General features: G+C 44.3%; 1 protein-coding gene across 1 annotated transcript in view; it reads right to left on the reverse strand.

Annotated features, from left to right (window-relative positions):
- The window catches only part of zgc:63972 (protein CutA homolog), a gene marked incomplete in the record, with an annotated part of 10,008 nt that extends 6,046 nt beyond the window's left edge, over positions 1 to 3,962 (reverse strand). The window contains 2 exon segments of the mRNA XM_062555097.1: positions 2,286 to 2,434; positions 3,596 to 3,962. Coding sequence (XP_062411081.1) covers positions 2,286 to 2,434; positions 3,596 to 3,700 — 254 coding nt within the window.
- Between the last annotated feature and the right edge of the window lie 18,550 nt (positions 3,963 to 22,512).

Consider the following 22,512-nt stretch of genomic DNA (forward strand, 5'->3'; position numbering starts at 1 on the left):
TTTCCTCGTTCCCGTGGCAGGTGTTTGCTCAAGAGGACTTGACCTCTGGGTTCTGTAAACCACCTGGAGGTCGTTTTAGTTGTTTTGGAACAATGTAAAACTGACTTGGAATTTAAAGTATCTGATTGAAACGGCATCTGATCAAAAGTCATACATTTAAGTAGAAGCTGGCACACATTCCATAGACAGATTCCATAGCTTATCAGGATCATGGTTGGTTGTGTATGCCACAGTATAGGCTAATGGATTTTCTGAAAGTTAATCTTTTACTTTTTCACAGACATATTTCCCTCTTTTCTACAGGTGCTAAAACACTACTGAATTGGAGCTAATACACAGGTAAACACCAACAAGTGGGGGCAAGATTGATTGATGATGCTTTTGATTAATAGTTTGATATCAGACACAATGGTAGAAATGAGGTTGTTCATTGAAGGTAGCAAGCATTTTTTCCTCATACAACTGCCCTCATTTGATGCATTGGATTTGAATGTATTAGTTAGTCTGCCGTTTCATGAGAACTTTCTGTGTGTCAATGCAGAGACCCGCCGGCTCAAAGTTGCAAGGGTGTTTTTTTTCCGGTCACAGGCGCTAGGTGAAAGCGAGACGGCCACTATTCAACCCGAAAAAAGACATATAACCATTCCAATGACTCTGAAGCTGTTCAGTTAAGGTAAATTAAACAAAAAAACCTGCATAGTTCTCCTTTAATATTGTGATCATAACCATCTATTTTTTAATTCATGATCTAATTAAATTAGGGCTTACTGAACACTACCAGTATTAGCATGCCTAGTGAATACCAAAACTATATTAATCTATGGCACACTATAATGTTTGACTGCTAAGGCATGGCCACACACCATTGATAAGTAAAACGAATGGGGTGATGGTGCAGAAAGCCTGTCGTTAATCTGTGCTTAGAGGGGTCTGTTGGCTGAGGATAATTCCGATGTTTGGCACAATGCACTGCAATAGCCTTAGCTGACCTGACCTGTGAAAAACAGATAAGGCACAGATAGGGAAATACGCCACCAAACAACAAACCCTTATCTACATAATAACCACCCGGATTGGCATGCTTACAAACTTGAATCACTAAACTGCTACTGGTGTTTGCAGTGAAAAAGGTTAACACCAAAACTCCTTACGGCAGCTTAGAAATCTTAAAGCAACACTATAGCACTTCTCCTTTGTCGGAAGCACACCGTTTGTTTATCCAGCAAATAACGATGTCCACAGACAAAGTAGAGTATTTTGCATGACTAGACAGTATGATGAAAGAAAGTATGATGTACTGTATTGCGACATCGAAGCAAGTCAAATGTGCAGTTTCTTATGTCCACCTGATCTGGTGAAATAGTGTAGTTATAGATGATAGAGGGCCTCAAAGCGAATGCAGAAGTGCCGTTCACCCTGTTAAGAGTGATGAACCACTGAAACGATTTTGGAAACATTATTTTAAGGTACAAAAAAAACAAAAAACAAAAACAGTGAGGAACAACACTCATATATGGCCGTGTATGAAACAAAATGTGCATGGTGCATTTATAAAATATTGATTACGACATGCAGCGGTCTTCAGTATAGTGACCTGTTACAGAAATGTACTGTAGTTTGACGGCCAATAAGCTGATGCACTGGATGCAAAACTAGTTTTAAATGATGGGGTGAAAGCATTCACGTGTTAGTAATGCTATTGTTCGCTGACATTAAAATCGATTTTTCATGGGTTTGACACTGTATTTGGCAGAGTTCCTTACCCACTCCCCAGTGCAAGAAATCTATAACATCCACAGCTTTTAATGCTGCATTGATCAAAATGTTTTATGGCCTTTTAAATCAGTCCGTCTCCTAACATATCTTTTTAATTCGACATAGTATTACACCCTCAACAAATTCAAGATTTGGGAAATATTTTACTTATCTATTTCAGAGCAAGGCAGAGACATTGAGGAAATGGAGGAGAGACACAGACAGAGAGGGAGTGGAGAGAGAGAGAGAGAGAGAGAGAGAGATGAAGAGAAAGAGAGAGTGAGAAAGAAAGAGAGTGGGAGGAAGAGAGAGTCTGCGAGAGAAAGAGAGTGTGTGTGTGTGAGAGAGAGAGAACATCTAAGAGAGAGAGAGAGAGAAAGAGAGAGAGAGTGTGTGTGTGTGAGAGAGAGAGAGAATGTCTAAGAGAGAGAGAGAGAGAGAGAGAGAGAGAGAGAGAGAGAGAGAGAGAGAGAGAGAGAGAGAGAGAGAGAGAGAGAGAGAGAGAGAGAGAGAGAGAGAGAGAGACCAACCTGCCAATGTCCCTGGCCACCTGTTCATTGGGGCAGTTGATGAGGATGACCGAATGGTGTCCCGCCACATAACTCCCTGTGAGGGCAGAGTGCAGCTGGATGCTCAAGGTTTTCAGAACCGGATACAGGGCAAGCATCAGCAGCAGTCCCTAAACACACGTAGAAACAGGTTATTTGTACATGTCAGTTGACAGCCTAACCTTTAACAAACAGCAGCACACAGACAGACAGACCACAGGCAGACAAACACACACGTACATGCAGCCAGTTAACCCACATGTTACTTACAGTAACAAACAGCACACAGACAGACCGACAGACGCACACGCAGTCACGCACACAGTAGCTAACAAACTCTTTCATCAGCTAGGCCTGTCCCATGATGTCACTCACATGCCTCTGCAAATACATAAACAACTGTCTCATGATTAATCAAGTCCTCAGCGGCAGCAAATAGCCAAACTGGAGAAAGACCATGGACAGCAAATTCAGAAAATCTGGACTGCTTGCTTCGTTCATGTCCCCTCCTTGAATGCGCTGACATACAATGGCCGTTTATTTCCAAACAAACAGTCCATTACGGTTATTTCCCGAGAGAATGTCGTTGTGTCTTTCTGCTGTGGCCAGCACTGCGGCCTCATCATTATTTGGTGATGTTGGCTGGAGACACTGGTTGATTCATAGCCTGCTCAGCAGTAGCGCGTTTTGGCTGAGGACCGAAGCGCCGCACTTCGCTGCATACCAGAATTGGCAGCATTTGAGCGGTGAGCAAGCGAAGAGAGAGTCCAAAGGCCATGGGGCTTTCAAGGTTTGGCTTCCCTTGACAATGTAAACAATAGTGGCTTGGGGAACTTGCGAAGAACCGTCGGGAAGGTATTCAATCTCAAAAATTGTTAAATCGTTAGTCAAGTACGTTACAGTGTAACTGATCAGTTACAAGGCGCAGTAAAAGTTTTCTTTTTCAAATGGCACGTTGTTCATTTAAAGCTAACGTCATTCGGGTTGTGATTCCACCCTAAAGAAACTTTGCACCTTAACAGCAAATCTCGCACCCTCATTTTAACACTTCAAGGCCACTTCTTGTGTTAGCCACATGTCACAGCGCGTTCCCACAACCTAGGATAGGCTACTTAGGCTATCTAAATAAAGAATCCAACACATTAATGAGCTGACATTATTTCATCAACGCTATGCCAGCTAAAGGATGCTGTAAAGTTATGTCACCAGTTAAACAATCGATTATGTAAAACGATAACACACCTTGATCATATTGACGAATGTTGGAAATATGATTGATGGATGTCACTTACCCCTAGAATAAACGTGTACCCCGGTCGAGAAACCGTATGAGTTGTTGAATCTTTGGGACATCTCTGATACCACCAGTCCATTTTTCCGTTATGAATGAATGCCATGTCGTTTGTGGAAAAGAATGTCCTTGCCCCTACCTAACACTTATCGCTAGTTAACGTTAGAACGAACTCATTGGAAGACAACGCCGGTCTTTCATGAAAAACCAACATAGACATTGTAGCCTATCAGCTAAAATGAATGATACACATAATATCCAACAACGTCTTCTACATTCACCAGAGTCTGTACCGTTATCCTATTTCCCATAACCAGAGTAAAGCACTGTTACTTTGACAGGTCGCTTACGCTGTGACCAACGCTATGCGGGACACATACGGAGAGAGTGCCGATAGAACTTTTGTGAGTGCCCTGGATCATCGTCATTGGACAGCACGAACTTCCGGGTTAGAAGCAATCCAATGAAAAAGCAGAGTGCACGGACACTAACATGCCCTCTGCTAAAACCTTAAGCTGCTTATCCATTTAATACACTTAAGTGCTGTACGTGCTCATTTTTGGGGTAGGAATAGGCTGAAAGAGAGGGACTTGTTGAAATGTGTGGATTACTGATAGCCTAAGGATTTCCCCGTCTCTCCTTCCCTCCACCGTCGTCATGTGACTGCACCATGGATGCTACAGTGTATCTGTAAAACCGACGACAGTGTGGCATGTCCTATCTCGTGAGTGTAGTGTTTATGGTCAACATCCCTCATACTGGTAGACTACAGGTGTCCACACACACAGACTGGTTTGCTAAACATTTCAAGCGCAGGACATTATTTTTGTTTCTCTCAGCTTCTCTGGTTTGACATTTATCATATAAGCTACTGAATGAAAAGGCCCCTATATTTGTATCATTAAGGTTCCTTGATAGCCTGTCACAACAACAATAATAATTGCCAAACAATAATAGACCTAATAATAATAATAATAATAATAATACTGTTTTTGCCTATCAGCCTATCACTTTTTGCAGAATTTGGGGAACTTGGAGAAAAGCAACTCATACCAAAAGAAACACAATCAAAACTCAACAATCTCTCCTAAAAAATAATTATTGCGATAATGCACCTATGAAACACTGATGTGTTTTAAAAAACACTGCAGTCGTGCTATTACATTTTCTCAGTCTTCTGTGGAATTCAGAGGTAGAATGTCTGCAGTGCCAACTGCCATTTTTTTGCAACAAAAAACAAGCATTCTTACAGAAGTAAAGAAAAGTAGAATCATAGTAAGTTATTAATGCAATACTGTGGGTGAATTTACTCTAAACAAATAAACAATGTAGTATCAAAATAAAAGTAAGAAGAAATATACTGGAGAAATTGTTATTGAAGTGTGTGTGAGTGTGTGTGTGTGTGTGTGTGTGTGTGTGTGTGTGTATGTGTGTGTGGTGGTGTGGGGAATGGCTTTATGGATTCTGCCTTGTGTTCAGATTTGACACACACACACACACACACACACACACACACACACACACACACACACACACACACACACACACACACACACACACACACACAATTTGAATGTCCATTTGGGACATGAGTAACATATCACCTTTTGTGCCATATGTACCCTTGAACTGACCCCTCAGTCATGCGTGAATGTGGTTGGTGGTCATAAACTTTTCATTGGCCCATTGAAAAATGCTTTGATAGGTTTTAGAAATAAGCAGTATAGGGACAACTATGAAACTGTAGGCTGGGTAAACCCTGCCTGACCTGCCGGCAAATTTGGATTTCACTCGGCAACTCAGGCTGGAAACCTGCACATCTATCTCCTCTGTTCCCAGCCAGAACCTTTGGCTCTAATCACAAGTTTATCCAAAAGATGCACCGGATCGTTGGTCTGATTGGTTGAAGGATTATCCAAGTGTACCGAGTCATGATTTGAACGATGCTAATAGAGCTCGACAGCCCCGCCCCTCCTCCGAAAGAGCATGGCTGTGTCTGAATCATAAGTACTCACGCTGGGCGCGGGTACGCTGGACGCGTGCATTTTCCGGAAGTTCCGTCAGAAAGAATAGACTGTCCGAAAGTCAAGCGCTCTCACTAGATGGGTACTTCATTTGGCGTGATTTCCAAGCGTGCATCGATGCATCTTTTTTTGGCCTCATATATCCCATAATCCATTGCGCAGCACAGGTAAAGCTCCACACGTCATGCAAATCGTCATGCAACACACCCCCCTCCCCGAGTCAGGTGACGCCAACTAGTTTGTGCTGTCCAACTGTAGGGACGCATACTGAGGAGCAAAGCTAACTGAGACGCTACTGGAAAGAGCGGTACTATGCAGCGTGCGCCCTTGACTTTTGGACACGGCCTATACCTCTCGCGCAGAAGAAAGAAAGCGCAGACTCCCCAGGTTCAGAAATTAAAAGTCCTGCCAAGTACCTGATCCAACCATTTAGTGGACCAGCTCGTCCTAATTAGCTGCCAGGTAGATCAGATAATTACTGATATCACCTATGTTAAATGCACTGGTAGAAAGAATATATGGCTGGACTTTTCCTCTCTGGAACCAGGAATGTCCGCCTCTGTGTCTGTGTGTGTGTGCGCGTGCGTGCGTTTTGTCTGCATCTGCTTGCCTGCATTTGTGTGTGCAGGTGCATGTGTGTGTGCGTATGCCTGCCTGTGTGTGTGTGTATGTATGTCTCTTTGAGTGTGTGTGTGCGTGTGTGTGTGTGTGTGTGTGCTTGTCTGTGTATGTGTGTGTGAGAGCGAGAGTGTGTGTGTGTGTGTGTGTGTGTGTGTGTGTGTGTGCCTGCCTGCCTGCATGTGTGTGTGCAAATGTAACTTTGCACCCTGACAGCAAATCTTGCACCCTTATTTCAACACTTCAAAGCCACCTCTTGTGTAGGCCATGTGTCACAACATTCCCAACTTCCCAACATTCCCCCACAACTTCCCTACTACATTGTACCTACATAATGATCATACACTTCAAATGTTGTGCAGTTTTGAATCTGTCAAAATTACCTGCAATTACAATGCCTTATTTTTGCTTTTTCATTTTTGACTACTGTAGGTGGTGATATAAATTGAAGGAGTGGTTATGGGATGGATTGACATGGCCCCTGGATGCCAACATATGAAAAATATTTGGTCATCCTAGGCCCTACAGTTCTTGAGATATTCACAGAAAATGGTGCCAGGCCATCTACAGTATAGGCCAGTTGATGTACAGTTCAGTCACTAAATGTACACATAAATTAATTTATTGCATGGCACCCCCATGGACGGAATTCCACGAAACTTGGCATGCAATCAGAAGGGGTCATAATGATCCCATATGTCCAATTTTGTCCAGTTTTGACCATGTCAGCCAGAGATACCTGCGATTACGATTTCATTTTAGGTAGCACTGTACATGAAATGAGTGGTTATACATACAAAACTAGAAAAGCACTCAGAGAGCGCAGACCTCAGCCTGTAGTGTTCTTCATTGGTTGTTAGAGATGCTCCGATCAGCATTTTTGGGGCCGATCACCGATTACCGATCATCAAAATCATGATCGGCCGATTGCCGATCACTGCCGATCACAGAATGGCAGGGGAATGAGAGTCTTTTAACAATAGTCTAGCAGAGTTTGCATCATTTGTAGAAATTAAACTAACTATGAATTAATGTAAGTGGCATAAAAGACAGTAGGCCTATAGGCTAGTCAAGATGTTGAGGAAGCACCATTTATCGATTTGTATTTAGAAAATGAAATAACTTTGGCCATCTTTTCCAAATATGCAGCGAGACATAAAATGATTTCTAACACGGAGGGGGTCAGGCAGACCAACACACAGATCACCTAAATGGGATGGGCAATTACATTGCCTAGGCTACTTGAAAAGTATAGCCTCTAAATAGACTGACTACATTAAATGAAAAACGTGTTACACCAAAACCTACTGCCACAAAGTGCAAAACTATGGCTTTTTCTCTGTTCCAAATCCCTAAAAAAGAAACAATGTAAGCTACTGTAAGCAATAAATTGCAAGTCTTTTTTCTCTTGAAATCCCCCATGACTGAAACATGCCGTTAAATGCCACCAGTTTGGGTCAATAAAGTGCGCTGTTAAGCTAGCACAGGGACATTGGACAGGCGTCTGCGCAATGAAGCTATTCTTCAGCTTGTCAATGTAGGCTACACTGTTTGGTAACGTGAGGAGAAACACATTAGTATTTCATGCCTGCGGGGTAATATCGTGGATCAAGACAGGTTAGGGCCGACTTACATTCATGCTTACATTGCGCGATATTGCCATGCTTTCACAGTCGGCGAATAAATATCCAAAGTCGGGACAGAAATCATGGCGCGGCGCGGCCGTGTGCTCGTTTAATGTAAGGTGTCAATTAGCGGTTGTAAGCCAGTCGGAGTCTTTTTCTAATTCTGCCGTTACGACAATATCAAACATGTCTGATATTTTCGCATGTCTGCATAGTCTGTGACTAGTTTGTGACATAAAACTCTATGATTTGTCTTTAGAGGCGAGAGTCTGACTGTCTTTCAAAAATCTTTTAGGCTACAAATATTTGCAAAATCGTAACGTAGGCTAATGAGGGCTTTATCCTCCACAACGAATAGAGGTTGTTCGTGGAGGCAAATTAATTCTGAACGTGATGCCTTTCCATCTCTTATCATCCCTATCGTTAGTAGGCCTAGTCGGCAGATTGAAGCATGAGGAAGTTGGCTGGTTTAGTTTCTCATACCCGACATATTCAGTTGTCCGTCAGTGGTGTTAAAACGTTGTTGGTGGCTTCCACCTCGAGGGATTTCAGCACGACATACATTGCAAATGGTTAATTTTACACTGAACCTTTAGCCTACTCATGTTTGCCACTGCAAGCTCCTCTCTACTCTAGGCTGTTGTGTGCCTGTGCGCCGCGCCTGCAGGTGGAAAAATGTCACGCAAGTAATTTAGGTCACATGATCGGCTTTTTTGATCGGCGCTTTTGAGCTTCACCGATCAAGCCATTTTTAGCCAATATCGGCCGATCATGATCGGCGGCCGATCGATCGGAGCATCACTATTGGTTGTCATACATTTTAACCTAAACTATTCAGATCGCCACTACATGGACATAACATGCAATCACATCGCCAAGCGAAAAAAAACCCAACCGTCTTCTGAATCCAGGCGGTGATATGGATCACTCCCAAAATGTAATCGTCTCTTCCGTGGGTCATTTTAGACCTTCCCTGAAATGTCATCGAAATCCATCCATCCTTGCTATCTTGCTAATAAACAGACAAACAAACAAACCCCGATGAAAACATAACCTCCTTGGCCTTGAGGTGATAAAAATGAAGTCCTCCTGGATCTTATGGTTCTCGAGATATTCACAGAAAATTGTGTGTACAACAACATGCCAAGCAGAACATTTGTTTAAAGCTACTGCATGGTTACCCAGTGTAAGGTGTGCTACAGAAAGTTTAGGCTTTGGTCTAAGCAGTTGTTTTTAGTGTGTACGCAATGGGCAGAAACTGTAAAGAAACTGAGATCCACTTCGTCTTCATGCCATCTGGCATACTGGGCGTTATCCTGGTCCATTAATACTGTAATGGATCCTAATCCATTAATACATGTATTTCCAGGCTGCATTGATGTTTATCACAATCATTAGCTTTTACCATTAGGCCTACTGGCTGCTCAAGTGGTTGCCTTATCTTGTTGGTTTCTTCCTCTTTGAGTTTGTGAGTTCCAGACACGGTGAGATAATATTTCCAGCAGTCCCTGAGTTAATAGAAATCCCTCACTAAGACATGACAGGGGGAAGGCAGTATATCGAGGGCTGAGAAGCAAAGGGGCGTAAGTGACATTTCACCAACTTTACAGGAGAGCCACAACAAATCTAACTGCTTCTATGTGTTCACAGTTAAAGACCTCATCAAGAGCTTTCAGGTGATATTATATAACTCAATTTTGACCAAAATGTCACTTACGCCCCTTTGCTTTTCAGCCCTTGCTTTTTTGTTCACTCAGTGGTTCTATAATAGGCTATCATTCAATTGTGCCGCAAATTGACAGTATTTCAATGCATGGCTCTGTAAACCAACAATCCACGTGAGGAGACTCTAGGAGACTCATAGTTTGAGAAATGTTGAAGATCATACAGAGAAAGCCCTCGGAACAGAATGCAGGCATGAATAGCATATTGGCCCTCATTTATCAACCGAGCGTAGAAACCAGCCTACATCTGAGCGCAGAACGCACTTATCATAAATGAGGGCCAGTAGCACTAGACTAGTATGGAAAATTAACCAGTGGGCCACTGACAGCTATTTAAAGGGCGGTGTGGGCAAAAAAAAAGTTAAAGAGACCCTATGCAACATTTTCATAGTCATGAATATTTCCTCCCGCCCCCAGTGTCCCTATCCGTTATTGCAGCCTTGCAGTTTGTTCAGGAGGCGATCGTTCCTTGTTTACATCTGGAAGTCTGAGATGCGTAAGGAACAAGAAGAACCACGCTTGCAATTTATATATATATAAATTGCTATATATATATAGCCTATATATACACGCTAAAGCTGTAAGGGAAGCTCTGCAGAGAAATATGCAAGCATAAAACGAGCGAAAACGAAAAGCGAAACCGAAACCTGAGATCCTGCATAGTTTCTCTTTAATTTGATTGGACAATGGCAGTTAAGTGTCATCATGGAAAATGAACCAGTGGGCCACTATCAAACCTTTGACGGCTAGCGCTATAAGAAAAAAATAGATATATACTCTAGGCTACAGTATAGCCTTAATCTTTCCAAACGTTTTCCCCCACGTACGTCAACCTGCCAAGTGCATATTTGGCCAGGCTACAATCGTCTACCTTGGAAAAGTTGTTGGTCGTGGGCGGGTTCGTCCTGTAGGCCTACAGTCAAAAGTAGAAGCAGTTTTGAATTTTCCTGCTCCGGCCAACCGGGCGCGATTTGCGTCACTTTTTAGATATGGTGGGCTACTGTAGATCCTTCTGCAAAAAATTCTCTACTGTCGCTGCCCCCCTTACCGACCAGCACTGTAGGAGCCATTTGTTCATTTTCTGTTTCTGTCAGGTATATTCTGCTGGCTGAATATATGTTGAATCTTGGCCTTGGCCTTAACAGGAGCCCGGTAAGGAGTTAATTGCCGCACCTGTGCTAATTAGTTAGAGAAGCGCGCGTCAAAGGTGCTTTGGTTGGAATGTTTGGTTGCGGAAGTTGTTGTGGAAATTTGAAGATGCCAGCAGGCACACGGTTTTTCAATCGCTTGATCGCTTACTAGTTTTGTTTTGCCTTATCGTATGTCGTGAATGCAGTGATGCAGTGAATTGCTGGAGTTGAGGACTTCGCAAATGTGCCTAACATGATCAGCCGGTTTCAAATACTGTAAGTAGCCTAGGTCTATAGGCACTTACCACAGGTGTCTTACCACATAGCAAAAAATTAGAGAAACTTTGTTGCCTGTTGCTGTAAAGCCTACCTTACATTGCCAGACTTTGCAAAGATTTGGAAAAGATTTTTGAAAGACTGCAGTCTCAGACCCTCTCACATCTAAAGACAATTCATTGAGTTTTTAGTCACAGGCCAGTCTCAGATTAGGATTTTGCAAAGACTGTGGGTCACTATTTACAAGACTGCTGCTAGATTCCTTCAAATTATTTCCATCGTGCACTAGGCTACACGTCATCATCAACAGGAACTCACGTGATAGCCTACTCATACCAAAGTATTTTTTTCGCGTTTCTGCAGCATTGTTTCATGTGTGACATCCCTAACAGATATAGAGCTGTTCTGTCACGTAGAATAATTAGACTAATAATTTATATGAAATGAAATAACAAAAAATCATATAAGCTACAGCTGTTGCCTATTTTGCCCTTTCCTGTTTCGTGTTGGAGCTAGGTCACGATTGGTCTTTAATGTTCACGTCACTATTTGCATGAGCCACGACTGAAAAGACTTCCGATAATATCAAACATGTTTGATATTGTCGTAACGGCAAAACTAGAAAAAGACTAACTCCGACGGACTTAAAACCGCTAAGATTGGCACCTTACACTAAACGATTTAGATGACGGGAGCGCGCCGAGATTCTAGTACAACTGCCAAGATTTCCGCCCGATTTTGGAAATTTAGTCGCCGACTGTTAAAACAGACCAAAATCGTGCAATGTAAGCCAGCCTTAAGTAGACTTCAGAGTTCTTACTCTGAGTCAAATGTAAAATTATGACTTTCCCCTGACCCGCCCCCACCCCATTTGAATGACCTACTGTATAATGAATGGTAAATTGCTTTTACCAAAGCTTTCAGAGTCAACGCATTCTAGGATCAATGATTTGTTTTTAGAGCTGGAAATGAATAATGAATACGTGGGCACTGATAAAAAAAAATCGCAGTGAAATTCAAATTCTGTTGTGTTATATTAGGCACACACGGTTGTGAGGTATCTGAAAAAGTACTTCCGGGATTTCGGAAAATCCCAGATAAAATATGACAGAAGCTATATTTCGCTGCTAAACTTGCTATAGAAGATCGTTGAAGACCAGTAACCACTCGGTGAGCTGCACATTTTTAAAAACGAACGTTTAGGGGTGTTTTAAGGACAGAATAGTCCATGCACAAAGCGAGCAATGTTAAAGCCATACAGAGCTCCATTCTAAAGCTGCCAAATTCCACAAACAGGCTTAATCGTCGAGATTTCGGTGTCCAACACTCGTTTTAATGCTAGGCAATACAGAAAACGGGCTTCAAGTGTAAAATACCGCACTATTAGTATTCCTTTAATTTATTTTAATTAGATTTGTAAAATGTCAAATTCCCTGACTTCCTTTCCATGTTTGGAAGAGCCTAGACTTTCAATGATAGCTATTCCAGACATTCCATGACCCGTGGGAACCCTGTAAATATTTCCCCCTGTATAATGCGGTACCTACTGCACTAACATTTTAGTGGGGTCATCCCTACAGTATGTTCCCCGAGTCCTATGTTCCCCATTTTTTCCCAAAAGGGTCCTATGTTCCCCAGTTGCAATACATACAGGGGAACATGGGACCCTTTTTGGGAAAAGCGGGGAACATAGGACCCTTTCTAAAATTTAAGAAAAAAGGGTCCTTTGTTCCCCTGTCCCATACAAAGTGGGAACATAGGACCTGTGGAACATAGGTATACTCCCCATTTTAGTAGCCTACAGTAGAGCTACATGAACTCATTTCACTTTAATGTTTTAGTTTAAAGGGATAATCCTGAGTGAAATGCACTTTAGATCAATTTTTCGGACTATTGGGAGTACATACGTTGAGTTGACACCAAAATTATGTCATTCGGATGTATTTTGAGAAAGTTCGAGTTCACCGTTTTTAGCCAAAACTCGTTAGCCTGTAAGTGACCGGGGCAGGTCCTTTCGCCACTACAAAACGCTATTTTTATACCTCTTCTACTGTTCCAAACAACACTACACTTACGTGGTAGTGAGTAGAGGGTCCCTAAAGCCAAACCGAAGTATCCCCACGTCTTTATGTGGTCGGATAGAGAGTCCAGAATGAATTTAATCGAGTCAGTACCTTTCCGGAAATGTTAGTAAAGTGTTGTTGAAGCGTTGCGCAGCTGCCGCAGCGATATTTCCGGAAGGTACTGACTCGATTAAATTCATTCTTTACTTGTCGGGTTCATTCATAACGCATTCATAACAGCTGTCATGAACTGCACACGAAGCATTCATGACTGATTCATGAAACATGACTCAACATTCATGCCAACACTTTCATGAATGTGGAAGACTAAATGACGAAAACTTGTCAAAAGAAAAGTCCAACAATCGCAATGCAGGGTATTATGAATCCTCTCCAGCGTTTGTAAACATCTCATGATTATTTTATGAAGTCTACATCAAATCTCACTTTACTTTTCGGGGCGATCGCCATTAGGGGCCATTCGGCATACTGGGCGTTATCCTGGTCCATTAATACTGTAATGTATCCTAATCCATTAATGTATCTCCAGACAGCATTGATGTTTATCGCGATCATTAGCTTTTCTCATTACTGGCTGCTCGAGTGGTTGTGGTGCCTTACCTTGTTTTTTCAATGCCCAAATATTCATTTCCAGCTCTGCTTCACTCAAATCCAGACCCCACCCCATCCTTTTTGCTGGCGACTGAATGAATCATCTTCCTGTTTTCAAGTAGCAGGATGCATAACCGTTGCAACTTCTGGTCCAATTTACTGTAAACCCAGTTGGACAAAAGTGTTCCCCTAACTCTGGCCCTTCGGGACGGGGTTGGGATCTTAGGCCGCAAGCCCCTCTTCGAAAGTTGGTCTAATCGGTGCTACTTTTCTCCTGTATGCCCCTCAGAGCCCATCTCGGGACATAGCATTCCCCATTCTCTGGCGGATGCAGAGACGTCCTCCATGACCTTCTAGGACGCACCATTTGGACGTGGGAAGTGGGACAGTTGGCATACATTTGAATGGGACTTTGGGATCGGAAAACGAATGGGAGTGTATGCCCAAACGTCCCAGAACTACTGTCCTGTGTTATTCCTAATTTTCCTATCCAAAGGTATCAAACGAGCAGTTTCCAAACAAGTCTCTGAATTCCTTTCACAGAACAATCTTCTGGATCCAAATCAATCTGGGTTCAAAAGTGGCCACTCTACTGAAACGGCTCTGCTGTCTGTAACAGAAACCTTAATGGAAGCCAGGGAGACAGCTCGGTCATCAGTACTCAATCTGCTTGACTTATCGGCTGCCTTTGCTTGTTTAACATATCATGGCTTGGACAGTCAACCACACCTCATTTCCTCACCACAGGGGTCCCCCAGGGCTCAGTACTGGCCCCCTTCTCTTAACTATGTACGACACCTCCTTAGGATAGATTGTTATGGAGATGACACGCAGCTCTATCTGTCCTTTCCACCTGATGACCTCTTGGTTTCTACACGGATCTCTGACTACCTCTCAGACATACAGTATCTGCATGGATGAAGTCACACCACCTTCAGCTAAACTTCTCAAAAATGTAACTGCTTGTCCTCCTAGCTAAATCTACCATACATCATCCCAGATAACAATTTCCTTTGGGCCGGTAAAGGTGTAAAACCTGGGCGTTTTTCTTCAGGCTTGGGGGAAAAAAATTGGGCCTTTTGGTGGGTGAAACCAGGTGAAAGAAACCCGGTTAAAATCCGTCCGGGCATTGTCCTGCTTTGGGAGCAGCGTTTTTAGCTTTAGCTTAGCACAGTTGCTGTAAATGAAGGGTGTCAGCTGGCATGTCCTCCAAAAAAGTGACCGAGACATCTACATTTTTTTCTAAATATGTCTTGGGAGCCATGTGTTAAAAACGAGTACGCACGCCCTCCCAGTGACGTAACTCCTTCGGCGTTGCTGTTGCTGGTCTGGTCAACTGATGCTAGGGTTGTGACCACAACTTTTGGTTAACAAGAAGACTAACTGTGCGTTCAGACCAAAACCGTCAAAAGCGTTAAAGTCGCTGGTGAAGCTCATAGCCCGACGCTCAACCCAGTTCGGCGCTGAAAGCGCCAAAGCCATGACGTGAAACATTTGAACAAACCACAAGCAGCAATCCTGCGAGTTTGACATTCTGATTAGTTGACGCCGAATCGTGTCATAGCTCATTACCATAAAGTTAACTGAGGTTCAACTTTTTTTTGACGCCCGTGAAGCTCATGAAGCCACGCTCACGCCCAGAACGCTTTTGACGCCGGTAACGCCGACTCTCCATAGAAAATGAATGATTTCCGGCGCTCTTGACGCTTTTGACGGTCTTGGTCTGAACGCACAGACTAAGCAAAACAAAAAGGCATTAGGTTTCCATTATGAACCCCAAAAACACTTTGTAAGGCTGACTGACGTCACATCCCTGATTGGTTTACCAAGACATCAGTCATCTACTGAGGAGGTGAACCCCTAATTCTGATTGGACTGTTACAGTATATATTGAAAACATGAAAACCTTTTACCTCTTTCTGAGGATAAAGGATGGAGCACAATAGCTCCAGCCTCAGATTGTGTGCAGGTCTCAAATTGGAATAAACGTTCTGCTGAATGTCCATTTACTGTACTGCTCAGTGATGCATTGGCTAAGACTAGATCAGGCTCTGTCGCTTTGTGGTAGGCCTATTGTGAATGAAGCTCTACAATCAACCCTTACTCTCACTTCAGCATGTGTCCTTGATTCAAAGTTTTTCTCAGTGCTAATTGGTTTAGAGTGACAGGTACTATACTGTAGGTTTTTTTCCTCCACAACGGTAGGAGCAGAACACATTTTTCCACCTAATTGAATTGCTTTCAGCATGAAAGTATAGCATTCCACCCATGCGTGTGTAACGGGTGTAGCATGGCCCTGCGCTGCCTCGACTACTCTGCGATGTGTTGTGCACAATGTGGAGCTGGACACGGGACACTCATGGACCATTGACAGATTTATTCTGTGTATAATGAAACATAGAAGGAGCAGAGCACATCGTCATCCATACAATGCCTCTCTCGGTAAAGTTTAACAGCAACTGACTTACTGAATGAATATACAAATAACATGGGACTACAGTACACCTTATTAGCACATACCTGTGTATAATGAAACATAGAAGGAGCAGAGCACATCGTCATCCATACAATGCCTAACACAAAAGAAAACCAACTTAATCATGTAGGCTAATACACACGAGGATGAAATGGCGGCATCGTACACACTGAATGAAAACTTCGTAGCTAGCTCGTTCTCCCCCAAAGTCTCAAAATTACCCCCCAGCTGGAAAACATGGACAGTAATCCACACAGATACACTGCTACTTTCTAATGAAGGAAATTTCCTATCAGTAAGTCCATTATTTTATGAAATAATCTTATTTTCACTCGAACCATTTTAGTACGTACCTCTCTCGGTAAAGTTTAACAGCAACTGACGAGAGAACGGTAAAATCAACAAAAGGAACGTAGCTGACTTTCAAAATAAAAGTCCCAAAATGAAAATACATGAATAAATGATAATACGAGGAAAAATACACTCTGTTGAATGGTTTTGGTGGGATTTCAACCTTGAAAATAAAAATACAATTTCAACCTGGTTACATTCACCCCTCCTGAAATTCACCAAAATCCCAAACAACACTATATTTCAGATATCAATGCATCTATTCCCGGCACACCCTGGCACAAGTGAAAAGAAGGACCTAGTCCATATGTCAACTAAAAAGTCACCTCACATACAAGGTTCAGGGAAGAAAGAGGTTGATCAGGTCTCCGAGTTCCCCTAGCACAGTATGACGCCTAGTACGCCACACAACACTTGGCCCTAGAATTACTTGCCACATAGACACATTCACTTGTATCAAAACTTGCATTATAAGTAAATAAGCTTACATAATAGACACTTTTTGTCTACGCTTGGGAACTCCACCCTAAAATTCAGAAAGGAGTAACTGAAAATGTTTACTAAAGGTGCTTCATCCCTTTACAAATGGTCTCTGAACCAAAGTCTCTATCAATCTGTTCACTGACTTCACTAGCCTACCAGTACGCGTCCTAACAGACCCATCAGCCCCAGTGTGTGTATGTGAATCAGTGTTAATTGAGCAGGCCTCATGAGGTGGAAGAGAAGCAGACGGACTGTCTGCGATGTCACCAGAGGGGCAGGACACTGGAACAGACTGAATCAGCTCATCTGAACTGGCCATTCCGGACTGATGTGAGGCTTCAGGTGATGAGACTTCAAGCGCCTCACCAACTATGGAATCCGACAAAGTCTGGACACCGTCAATCTGAGGTAGTGTATCGGACATTGAACCTGCTTCATCGCCACTGCCATAACTGTCATGTTCTGACTCCTCATCATTTATTGACAGGTCAGCTGCTGAAGCATCCCCGTCCCGGACTGCCTCAGGGAGCGGTAAAAAGTTGACTTCCAATAAAAGGTTCCTGTGTACAACTCTTGTGTGTCCTTTTTCATCTTGTATTTTGTACACATGAACATGGGGATTCACACCAACAACTGTAAACACACTGTCCTCCCATTTGTCGGCCAACTTCTTTTTGCCCCGTTCCCCTTTATTAGCCACCAAGACGCGATCACCCACAGACAGATAAGTGCCCTTGACACGCCTGTTATACTGTCGAGCCTGATGTTGCTGCTCTGTGGAAGAATGCTTCTGTGCGATCTCCATAGCACTTTTCAAGCAGGTAACCAGCGACTTGACATACGAGTCATAGTCAGCAACTGATGGATCATTCAAAACCTGCCTAAACATTACATCCACCGGTAGTCTGGGGACACGCCCAAACATAAGAAAGAATGGTGCGTAACCAGTAGTCTCATGAATGGTGGCGTTATAGGCGAACGTGAGAGTCTGAATCTGTTGCGGCCACTGACTCTTGTCTTTAAGGGGAAGGGTGCGTAGCATATTCCCCAGAGTGCGATTAAACCGCTCTGTCCCCCCATTGCCCATTGGATGGTAGGCCGTTGTGTGGGATTTTGCAACACCAGCCAGCCGTAAGAGTTCCGCAATCAGCTTACTCTCGAAATTAGCGCCCTGGTCGGAATGGATCCTTTTCGGGAAGCCGTAAACGCAGAACACATTATCCCAGAGTTTCTTGGCAACCTGCTTTGCCGTTTGGTTGGCACAAGGGAACGCATGAGCAAGTTTGGTGAAATGGTCGGTGACCACTAATACATCCACAGACCGCTGCTTGCGATCTTCTGCTGACCAAAAATCCACACACACCAACTCCATAGGTGCAGAACTCTTGATAGATTCTAGCGGTGCACGAGCAGCAGGTTCTGGTGACTTCCCAACCACACATCTTGGACAACATCTAACATATGACCGAACAGACTTCTCCATATCAGGCCAATAGAATCTTTGCCTTGCAAGTGAGAGCGTACGATCCTGCCCTTGATGGCCTGCCAAGTCATGGATGCCAGACAGCGCTTTGTCCCTTAAACTTTGAGGCAAAATGTACTGAAACCTTTTCTGCTTAGACATAGGATCTTTTGTCACCCTGTACAAGACACCATCCTGGACATGCAGCTTGTCCCATTGCTTGAACAATCTGAGGACCCTTGGATCAGCACCGTGCTTCTCACGCCTAGACGGTGGCTTCCTGGCAGTGATGAAGGGCAACACCTTGGAGATGCAGGGGTCCTGCTCTTGACTCATCTGTAACTCTTGGGCTGAGAACATGGGCAATGCCTCTTGACCACCTGGAAGTTGCTGAACATGTTGGGTTAAGCACAGTGCCCTAGTCTCAACCACATCATCCCAATCACAGTGGACTTGACAGAGAGCTCTGATCTCAGCTGCATTACACACGCCCAAGAACACTGGATGGTTAGCTGGTCTGCTGGTTTGAGACTGGCAGCTGACTCTGAATACATCCAGCACAGAATCTTCTGCAACCCCATCAGCTTCCTGAATGAGCGTAGAGTATGGCTCCTTGAGCAGTCTCTGGCCAATGCATGTGGTAAAGGGGTCACGGCTCAAGGCGTCTGCCACCACATTCTTCTTTCCAGGTAAGTGCTTAAGATCAAATGAATAGGAGGCAAGCTTAGACACCCAACGGATCTCACAGGCATCAAGCTTTGGCTTTGTTAGAAGGTAGGTAAGCGGATTGTTATCCGTCCAAACGGTGAAGCTGCGCCCCTTCAGCCAGTGGCTGAATTTCTCGCACACACTCCACTTCAAAGCCAGGAACTCTAGCCTATGGGCTGGATACTTCCTCTGCGATGCGCTGAGCGTTTTGCTTGCAAAAGCAACGGGTCTGGCCATACATTCTCCCTTAGGCACCTGGGACAAAACAGCGCCAAGTCCATCCAATGACGCATCAACTGACAAAATAAACGGTGTGTCAAAGTCTGGATGGGCTAGAATGACGCACTCTAGCAGCATGGACTTTAACTTGTCAAAAGCAGTCTGACAATCATCAGTCCAATCGGCAGGAGTGAGCTTACGGTACACCCCCTGTGACCTCTTGACCTTGGCCGCCTTCCCCCGTCTCTTCTGGCCAGCTGTCAGGGCGAACAACGGCCTTGCGATGGAGGAACATTGCGGGATATAATGTTGGTAATAAAATACCATACCAAGGAATGATCTGATTCTCTTCACAGATGGTGTGCACCCATTGCTTTCCATGAGGTCTTGGATCTTCATGGCGCTGATGACCTCAACTTTGTCTGGATCGACAGACACACCCCTACTGTCAATGACATGGCCAAGAAATCTGACCTGTTTCCGCAGGAGATGACACTTCTTCGGAGCCAGCTTTAGGTTGTTTTCCCGCAACCTGTGGAACACAGTCTGAAGTCTGGATAGGGCCTCGTCCTCCGTTGGGGCAAAGACAAGGAGATCGTCAAGATAGCACAGGAGTTTTGAGAAGTTCATGTCCCCAAAGATCCCAATCATCACTCGCATGAAGGAGGCGGGACTGTTGCACAGACCCTGTGGCATGCGATTGTATTCATGGAGTCCAAGAGGAGTGGTGAACGCTGTGTATCTCTTGTCGTCTTCATGCATTGGGATGTTAAAAAAACCAGAGGTGAGGTCCATGGTGCTGAAGAAACAGTTGCCCCCTAGGGCAGCCAAGCAGTCGGACTGGTTTGGTAAGGGGTGGGCGTCCTTCAATGTACGGGCATTCAGCCATCTGAAGTCGGTACAAATCCGCAACCCGCCATCCTTCTTCCATACCATCACCAGAGGTGAAGCATACTCACTAGAAGACTTCCTGATGATCCCTGTTTCCTCCATATCTGTGAGAACCTGCCTCAGTTTCTGATAGTGGGCTGGCGGGACTCTCCGGTATGGTAGACGAAAAGGACGATCATCAGTGAGACGAATCCGATGTGTGTAACCCCTAACCTCACCACAATCCAGTGTGTGCTTTGAAAAAATGTCTTGATAATCAATCAGCAGTTGCACAAGCCGGGACTTACAAGCTTCACTCGCCTGACACGAGTCAACATCTATGTCGCCCAAGCCCAACTCCGACAAACTTCTGGTCAGCTGAGCAGTAGAACTCGCACTGGACGCGGGGTTGGGTTGTTTCTCTTTGTCAGACACTTGTGTCTCTCTTGCCACATGCAGACCCTGGAAAACCTCCAAATCCTCAATCGCTAAGCACGGAGACACATCAGCCAGTTTACTATTTCTCTTCAGTGTGATAGCTCTATCAGAGGGGTTCACAACAGTCATTGGCACCCATCTATCACCCCAGAGAGGCGTGACAAGACGACCCACAAGAACGTCTCGCGGCATAGCTTTGGAGTTGGTAGGCTCAACAACCATAGTGCTTCCAGGTGACATGGGCACATTAGCAGGGAGTTTCCCCCAGACCAAATGTTCATGCTTAGGCAGGAGAGTCACTGCCTGGGTGAGCTTGACAGTGCCTATTTTGTCAGGAATAGCATCCCCTCTCCAGCGGTCGACATTCGTGAACATAGTCAAGAAATGCTCAATCCCAGGGTCAGACTGATGTTCACGTCTGGAGGCAAGGTCCCAGTAGCTGTTGTCACCCTTCAGGTCATGAAGCAAGTGCTTGATAACATTCGAGCCCAAGATGAGGTCATCAGGTTGGCCAGGCACAACCAAGGTAGGCACAACAAAGCTAACACCATAAATCTGCATTTTCAGATCATAAAAACCCTCTGGACGGGTCTGCTGACCACCACAGCCAACCAAGAGTATGCTTTCAACTAAATGCTGCTTCTCAGGTAAAACACCAGCAGAACTAAGTTTCTGTACTGCACGCTCACTGATACTACATGCCATAGAACCAGAGTCTAGCATGCCTTTAAGCTGCACACTGTGGTTGACAAGGACGGACGCATAAAACAATTCACAGAAAGTTTGAATTCTCTGAGTGGCCTGAATGATGACTCTGGACCCACTGGGTGCCTTGGCACAGCTATCTTCATACAGGTGAGTTAAGCTATGGTTTTCTAAGAGGGAGTTGTCTAAATCACCCACACTGCCCCTCCCGAAGTATGGGTCTAATAGTTTAACTGCTGGTCCTGAGCACCAACACCAGCACCAGTGGAGGGCCCATTTCGGTGTCTGTTGGTCTGCTGAGGACAGTCTTTCTTCCAGTGACCAGTAACCAAACACTTCAAACATCTGTTCTCCCGTCTGCAGTGAGACAGCGTTGAGTGGTCATTAGCATTGCAAACTCTGCATACGCGGGACTGAGGCACTGCCGGGCGCTGATTGAAGCGCTGCTGGGTTCTGGGATTAGCTGCCACTTGTGCATTCTGCATCACTAGCCGGTCCAACAAACCCACCAAGCTCCTCATACAGTCATTGTCACCACTAGCAACCGTTGGTACAACCTGTTGTGGCATGGGCGATACAACGGTGTCTGGAACAGGAAGACTATCAACTGTTGATACCTGACTCTGGGACTGGACTTTACGCACAGTAGCAGTACTCTCAAGAGGCTTGGCAACAGCAGCTCTGGTCTTTTTCTCCTGAATGAGTTCGTCAAGCCTCTCCTGGATTTCACAGGGAGACCACTTATCTGCAGACTTGAACTTAAACACGTTCGCAAGAGTTTGGTCTGGGCAGTGCTTGACGAACATCATGCTAACTTCATGCCCCGGGTCATCAATTCTACGGCCCTGTCTCTTCAAACATTCATCCGCCACATCCACTGACTTATTCAGCCGTATCCAATAATCCATGGCTTCTTCATCTGGTTTCGGCAGTGTGTTGTAAAAGTCAGCTAAGGGCATATTTGAGTAAGACTGTTCGCTGAAATGCTGCTTCAAGATGTTGAAAAGCATATGAGGATTCGCAGTGTGATCAATAGATCTGTCATTACGCAGCTTGATTCTCACCAGATCACCTGCTTTGCCCATGAGCTTTGCTATGATCTCTCCTGAGTGTTCATGAACTGGAATGTTACGC

This window comes from Sardina pilchardus, chromosome 14, assembly GCF_963854185.1.
Source record: "Sardina pilchardus chromosome 14, fSarPil1.1, whole genome shotgun sequence".
Lineage (NCBI taxonomy): Eukaryota > Metazoa > Chordata > Actinopteri > Clupeiformes > Clupeidae > Sardina > Sardina pilchardus.